The sequence below is a fragment of the Myotis brandtii genome, unplaced genomic scaffold (assembly GCF_000412655.1).
Source record: "Myotis brandtii unplaced genomic scaffold, ASM41265v1 scaffold115, whole genome shotgun sequence".
NCBI lineage: Eukaryota > Metazoa > Chordata > Mammalia > Chiroptera > Vespertilionidae > Myotis > Myotis brandtii.
The window spans coordinates 16,739,573-16,746,968 of record NW_005353967.1 but is presented as its reverse complement, the minus strand read 5'-3'; the positions used below and the strand labels follow the sequence as shown (position 1 = coordinate 16,746,968).

The window sequence follows — 7,396 nt, the reverse complement described above, 5'->3', positions numbered from 1 at the left end:
TGACTAAATAAACCTAGAAGTGATTATTTTTCTATTCAAAAGTCTCAGTATAAGAATGTTTAAGAATGAAAGATAATGAATTTTTGTTTTACACTTTAATTAATTTAGTCATACTGTATTTGCCTTTAGTCTTATGGTAAGCAATCCCATAGATAGTAATGTTTTCTAAAGTGTGCTGGCATACTACTGGTGATTTAGGAGAGGGCTTTAAGTTGTATTCAGGTGAACATTTAAATTATGATACATAGAAATCATAAGGCTGATTAGGAAAATGTATTATCTAATATATCAAATTGGTGGTTTTGTAGGTTGAAGTGAATGAAAATTTTTTTTTAAAGTGAGTTGAAATTCTGATATAGGCTACAACATGGATGAAGCTTGAAATAAGTGAAATAAGGCAGAAATACTAGTAAAAAAGACAATTATTGTGATAACACTTATGAAATTCCTAGAATAGGTAAATTGATGGATACAGAAAGAATGGTGGTTATCAGGGACTAGGGGGAATAGGAATGGGGAATTATTTAATGGGTACATAGTTCTGGAAAGGGAGAGTGGTGAAGGTTGTATAACAGTGTGAATATTCTTACTGCCACTGACCTGTAAACTTAGAAAGGGTTAAAATGGTAAATGTTATGTGTATACTAGAGGTCTGGTGCACAAAATTCGTGCACTCGGGGGGGGGTCCCTCCCCCTGGCTTGCACCCTCTCGCAGTCAATCGGACATCCTTGGCACTGCCACGGAGGCGGGAGAGGCTCCCGCCACCGCTGCTGTGCTCACCAGCTGTGAGTTCGGCTTCTGGCTGAGCAGTGCTCACCCTGTGAGAGCACTGACCACCAGAGGCAGCTCCTGTGTTGAGCGTCTGCCCCCTGGTGGTCAGTGCATGTCATAGGTGACTGGTCATTCTGCCATTAGGTCGATTTGCATATTAACTTTTTATTATATAGGATTTTACCAAATTAAAAAGGGGGGGATGGGATGAGAGGTGTGCATTTAAAAAAGTGAATTGAGGAACATACATATGAAGTAGTGATATAGACACTTGACACACTGGAACCATTTTGATGGTGGTATGCAGATAATTGAAGTTCAGCCAACACTGGGATAGAGGAAGGATCAATGGCTTAGGGACAGCTGGCCTGTGTTCCAGTCTCGCACTGCCACAAATTAGCAGGACGGGTCAGACATAGTTAAAGCATGTTAGATGAGGAATCATGACACCCCTGACTATTCACAACCATTCCTTATTCTGGGCTATACTGCTAGGCTCTTTATTCAATATGAATAAAACTAAAACTAAAAAATAAATAAGACTAAAAAAAAAAAAGAAAATGCTATTTAAACATGATAGTATTTAAAATCTTTTAAGGACCATGTTGTGGTAACAGTAGGTGAAAAAGAAAAGGACCCATCAATTTGCTATTCTATCAGGCTCCTTTTCCTTATATGTCCATTTTGTATTCTTTGTCTAGAATGCCGTATTACCTTTATGTGATTGTAATCAACAATGCTTTTGTATACCAAATTTTTGGCAGCAGCCCTCATATGTTAATTTATATTTCATCCTTCAGGGCAGGGGTATATGGCCCTTGAAATCATTTGGTTTGACCCTGCCAAGGCATTAGGGGTGAGTTAATTAAATGTTTGACCAAATATAGCAGGCTAATTTTTAAGTTGATAATTTTGTATGATCCAGGTATGACGTTATAAATATCCAAATGGCCCTTGGCAGAAAAAGATTCCCCACCCCTGCTTTAGCTCATGATTACTCTTAGCAAATGAAATGTTTAAATGTGTTTCATTCCTGCCTTGTTTTGGTAGCTAATATTCAAGAGAGTCTTTCAAGTTGGTTTAAGGAGAATACTGTGATATTAATCCTTCTTGAGCTTCATCTAGTCAATAGTAGGGTATATTTAATGCTCTTAATTTTTACTTAGACACAAAGCTGGGATCTTGTTGTCTATAAGAGAAGAAAACAGTTAACTAGTGTCCTAATTATGCTTTTTTCATCTGCTGTTGACCATTTGTTTTTGGTTTCATCTAAAATTTTAATCTTCATTAGAATTGTTGGATCTGACTAGAACATAATGTTCTATTTCCTCAGTTTGCTTTTGAATATTGACTTTAATAGAGATATAAAAATTTGCCCAAAATAACAAATAAGCTTCATAATAGAGCTCTGCTGTTTTATTTTGATACTTTTCTAACTATAACATCTGATTTACATAAGCTCCTGGTTGATCTCTCTTGAAATTCATAGTTGCTGTTTTTTTCTTTTTCTTTTTATAAGTTGCCTGGAAATCCTGTGGTATTGCTTTTATAAATGTTTCATATATTTTTTTTACTTTCTCCTTTTATTTAGACATTTATATTTACTAATAGATGGGCTGTTTTTGTGTGTTCTATTTCCAGGTTTTTATTTTAAAAAATTTAAAAATCAATTTGATTAAAATATATATTTGTATAAAATTAGGTTCCCAATCATATACACCACGTTTTAAAGTCCTTAGGACCAGGATTTCAGATTATGGTAAAAAATAAGTTTCTCATTATCATCATATCTTGAAAATTCAGAAAAATATATTTAACCCTAGCCAGGTAGTTCAGTTGTTTGGAGCATTGTCCTGTATACCAAAAAGTTGTGGATTCGATCCTTGGTCGGGCATGTACAGGAAGCAACTGATCAATGTTTGTCTCACACATCGATGTTTCTCCCCCTCCCCCCCCTTTCCTCGCTCTCTAAAATTAATCAGTAAAAACATATCCTTGCGTGAAGATTTAAAAAATAAATTTTAAAAAATAGCCAGGACTGGTTTGGCTCGGTGGATGGAGCATCGGCCTGCAGACTCAAGGGTCCCAGGTTCGATTCCAGTCAAGGGCATGTACCTTGGTTGCAGGACATCCCCAGGTGGGGGGCGTGCAGGAGGTAGCTGATTGATGTTTCTCTCTCATCGATGTTTCTGGCTCTCTATACCTCTCCCTTCCTCTCTGTAAAAAATCAATAAAATATATATTTAAAAAAAATATATATATATATTTAACTATATGTAGCTGTTATATGTCCTGTCTTTTACATGTTTACCTCATATTTTCATTAGATTTTCAGCTTTTTTACCTACTGATGTATTTGTTGTGATAAAAAAGATTTGATGTGATAAAATGCTTCTCTGAAGAATTACTTCAGAGAAAAGTAATTTCTATTTTCTCAGTTTTCTTCTGCCTTTTCCCTTTATTATTTTTTAAATCAAGATTGCAGAGATTATTGACAAATACAGCAGTTGGGCTCTGCTATTTTTATTTTGGGTAAATATGAAATAGGGAATTTTTATAACAAGTTAACCTATTTTACTTTATATCTCCTTTAAGAACTAAATAGCTCAGACTTTGATATAGACTAGAGCATATGTTTATTTTTTATTTAACTTTTTATCATGGAAATTTTCAAGAGTACACAAATCAGAATCCTCTCTACAATGCATCTGATTGCTATGTCTCTTAAGTGTCCTTTAATTTACAATAGTTCCCACTCTTTAAACTCCATGCTGTATACGTATTGAAGAAACTGGGTTATTCTAAAATTGACTGGCTGTATACTTAAGATGTGATTTCACATGGTTGATGGCTTCATTAGATTTGGGTTTGATTTTTCTTTTTGTATCTCATTAAGATGCATATTTCTGCTTAGCTTACTTTTTTTTTTTAATCCTCACCCAAGGACATTTTTCCATTGATTTTTAGAGAGTGGAAGAGAGAGGGAAAGACAGAGAAACATTAATGTGAGAGAAACACATAGATTGGTTGCCTCCTGTGTGAGCCCTGACCAGGGCCCGGCCGGGGAGGAGCCTGCAAACGAGGTACATGCCCTTGACCAGAATTGAACCTTGGACCCTTTGGTCCCCAGGCTGATGCTCTATCCACTGTAAATGGGGTCTTTTACCTATTTTTACTTCATTTTTTCCATTCCTGATTTCACTGGTTATTATTGTATATATGAGGGCTTAATTTCTGTGTGTAACTATATCCTGTTTTAGTATATTTTCTTATTGTTTGGAATAGTTTTTCCATTGATTCTTTTGGGTTTTTCAATTAAATATATTATTTGCAAATTGAGGTAGAGATAGTTCCTTCCACATACACCCATACCCAGTTGTTATGTCTCTAGGCTAATTGCATTGGCAAGTACCTATATAATGTTATACAGTGTGGAGTCATTTTTCCTGACTTTAGTGGGAAAGTGTTTAGTGTTTCCTCACTAAAGTGCTGGCTTTTTTTTTTTTAAACAGCTCTATGTATGAGAGGTAGAATTTACATATTGCAACATTTACCCATTGCTATTGTATAATTCAGTGATTAATTTTTTTTTTTTAGTAAATTTATATAGTGGAGCAGCCATCACTACGATGCAGTTATAGAACATTTCTATTCCAAAATGTTCCCTTTTGTCCTTTTATAGTGACTTATAATGTTGGCAGGTGTATGAGGATGTATTTTTGTGGGTGTACGTATATGCAAATATGTAAATCCTATACCTGTATAAATACATTTATATCATTTAAAGAATTACTATTAATTCCTATTTTATTTTTAATTTTTAATTCAGATTAATGTTTAAAATTTCCTTTTGATGTACATTGTTAAATCAGCAGGCCAAGTTGTAGTCTGACATGGTATAGTGAAGAACTCTTTATAATAAAATATTACAATATAAAGTTTTTCTATGAGAAAAGGAAGCTAGCATTTCATATTCTGAAACATTTTTGTCCCATGTTGTTTGTTAAAGAGGATGGCATTCCCTGTGGATATGCTGGATAATTGCAGTCACGAGGAACTGGAAAATTCTGCTGAAGATTATATGTCAGATCTAAGGTGTGGGGACCCTGAAAATCCTGAGTGTTTTTCTCTTCTCAATATAACGGTAAGGTGTTCTGCAGTGCTTTTTATGAGTCTTTTCAGTTGAGTTCATACATGGAATTAATATCCTTTTATTTTTTATCATTTTAAAGTGTTAACTAAACTTTCAAAATTTGTATGAGAAGACATCAGTAAAATGCATAAATATTGATTGGTTAGTACAGTAATATGATCAGGTTTTAAAAAGAAACTCTACAGGTTATTGCTTAATATTTGTGTTGTGCCTTTAAAATTAAGTAGTTTATCAGTTTTTCTAAGACTGGTTTCCATATTTGAGCTAACTCAAATTTTCTTTAGATTTAGAGTTTGTGATACAAGAATTTTTTAAAATAAAAATATCAGCAAACCACTAAATTATACATTTTTTGTGTCACAAACCTCCCCTTTTCTAAAATATTAAAATAAAACTTTCAAATTGGTAAGCTGTGATATGTTAGAATTCCACTGTGAACTTGATGGTAGGCAAATTCTCTAACATCTAGGCTTCAGATTTTTCTTCTGGAAAATTGTTGATTTAAAGGATTCTTTAAGTCTCCTCTAGTACCAGTATTTTATAATTCTCTGAATTGTAATATTTTCTGTAAATGAGGAATTAGCATTGGATTAATGAAGGCAGAAAAAATTTAAAGTATTGTATGTCTCTCTAAAAAAATTACCTATCTGGTGTCTTTTACTAGAAAATAGAATCCTGTCCCCTCCAATAGTCTAAATAACAGATGTAAACTATAGTTGTTTTTTAGTGACTTTATGGACCATATCTTTCTTTTGTTTTTATTTAGATTTTTGGCTAGAACACAGTAATATTTATTGAAATAAACTTTCTCCCCCCCCCCCTCCGCAAGATAATAAACTTCCCACAAAAGGGAATTCTGATTTACTTTTTAAAAATATATATATTTTTATTGTTTCAGGGAGGAAGGGAGAAGGAGAGAGAGATAGAAACATCAATGAGAGAGAATCATTGATTGGCTGCCTCCTGCTCGCCCCCTACTGGGGATCGGGCTCATAACCTAGTCATGTGCCCTTGACTGGATTCGAACCCGGGACCCTTCAGTCTGTAGGCTGATGCTCTATCCACTGAGCCAAACCAGCTAGGGCTACTTTTTTTTTTTTTTTGAGACTAGAAATATTGTATATGAAATGAAGGTATATAATTAGCATTAATGTAGAAAGAGTTAATATTTTGGTAGAATCTTGGTGTTTTTGTGCGATATTTTCTTCACAGACTCTTCACTAATTTTTAATCAATTGTCATTTCAGATTCCTATTAGCCTGTCAAATGTAGGCTTTGTACCTCTTTATGGTGGAGATCAGACCCAGAAAATTCTTGCTCTTTTTTCACCTGAGGACTCACTCACAGGTCTCTTTTTTGCTTAATCTTTAAAATTGAGGAGTTTTTCTCCAAACAGTTAGAAATTTATTAAAAGGTAGTTACATGAAGGAATTGAAAAAAAGAAAGAAAACGTGTTTCAAACTTAAACTTAGGAAAATATAATTCTTAATTGCTTACTATTAAATGTTTAATGAGTGAAATAAAAATAGTGTAAATGGGGCCACATTGTATTATAAAAGTATGGGTATGCTTAAGGGTATCTATATAACCTTACCAAATAGTAATGTTATACACTGTAAGACTTAAGACTTAAATGTTAATCATTTATTCTATTTTAGCTGTGGCACTTTATCTGGCTGATCAGTGGTGGGCTGTTGATGATATCGTAAAAACATCTGTCCCTTCTAGAGAGGGGCTTAAGCAGGTAATATGATCTTGTAATTTTAAAAGTTTCTTTCTTAGGCCATTTCACAGTTATGTTTCCTATAAACAGTGATACTTTTTGAAGTTATTGAGCTCTTCTCCATTTTATTGTAACCAGGTTTTATTAAACCCTTAGAGTTTCATTGTGCTAAAGGTATGTGAGAATTGGGTGAGGAAGATTGAATGCTTATGGGTTAGTTGAACTGTAGTGACCCATATCAACTTCAGCTTCTGATTTCCTTGTTAGGTAGAGATAAAGCTAGTTCTTCTCTGTGTGAGGTTGCTTAGATTCTCTGTCTCTAGGAGACACTGACCAGGAAGGAAACTTGCTTATCAATAGGGCCATTTTTGGGGGGTTCTCAGCAGCATACTGCAAAACTTTGTTTTGTTTTGTTTTTCTGTCCTAATCACTGAGTTTCATAAAATACTTAGAGGAAGACATAGATGGCATGCATGTCCATTCTGCATGCCACAGTGCGAATGGGAGAACCAATCTGTGAAAGGCAGAATTAAGAAAAAAAGGAAAGATCTAACATGATGAAAATAAATAGGGATAAATGTAGAGTAGTACCCATAGGTTCAAAAAATTAACTGCACCATATATACCATGAGGACCAAACTGAAACAGCAGCACATAGGAAAAAGAGTGGGTGTTAATTAGAAGCAAATGAAGGTAGGTAAAAAAGCTAATTTAAAAACCTTAAGTTTATGCAGAAAAGCCCCACTGT

At 34.2% G+C, this 7,396-nt stretch overlaps 1 protein-coding gene across 1 annotated transcript in view; it reads left to right on the top strand.

The window, feature by feature from the left end:
- Positions 1-7,396, top strand: part of FAM169A (family with sequence similarity 169, member A) — a 53,287-nt gene that overhangs the window by 10,612 nt on the left and 35,279 nt on the right. Inside the window, exons 2-4 of the mRNA XM_005858038.2 lie at positions 4,782-4,916; positions 6,173-6,272; positions 6,584-6,669. Of these exons, the coding sequence (XP_005858100.1) occupies positions 4,785-4,916; positions 6,173-6,272; positions 6,584-6,669 (318 nt within the window). The 5' untranslated portion in view covers positions 4,782-4,784. The remainder of the gene's footprint in view (positions 1-4,781; positions 4,917-6,172; positions 6,273-6,583; positions 6,670-7,396) is intronic.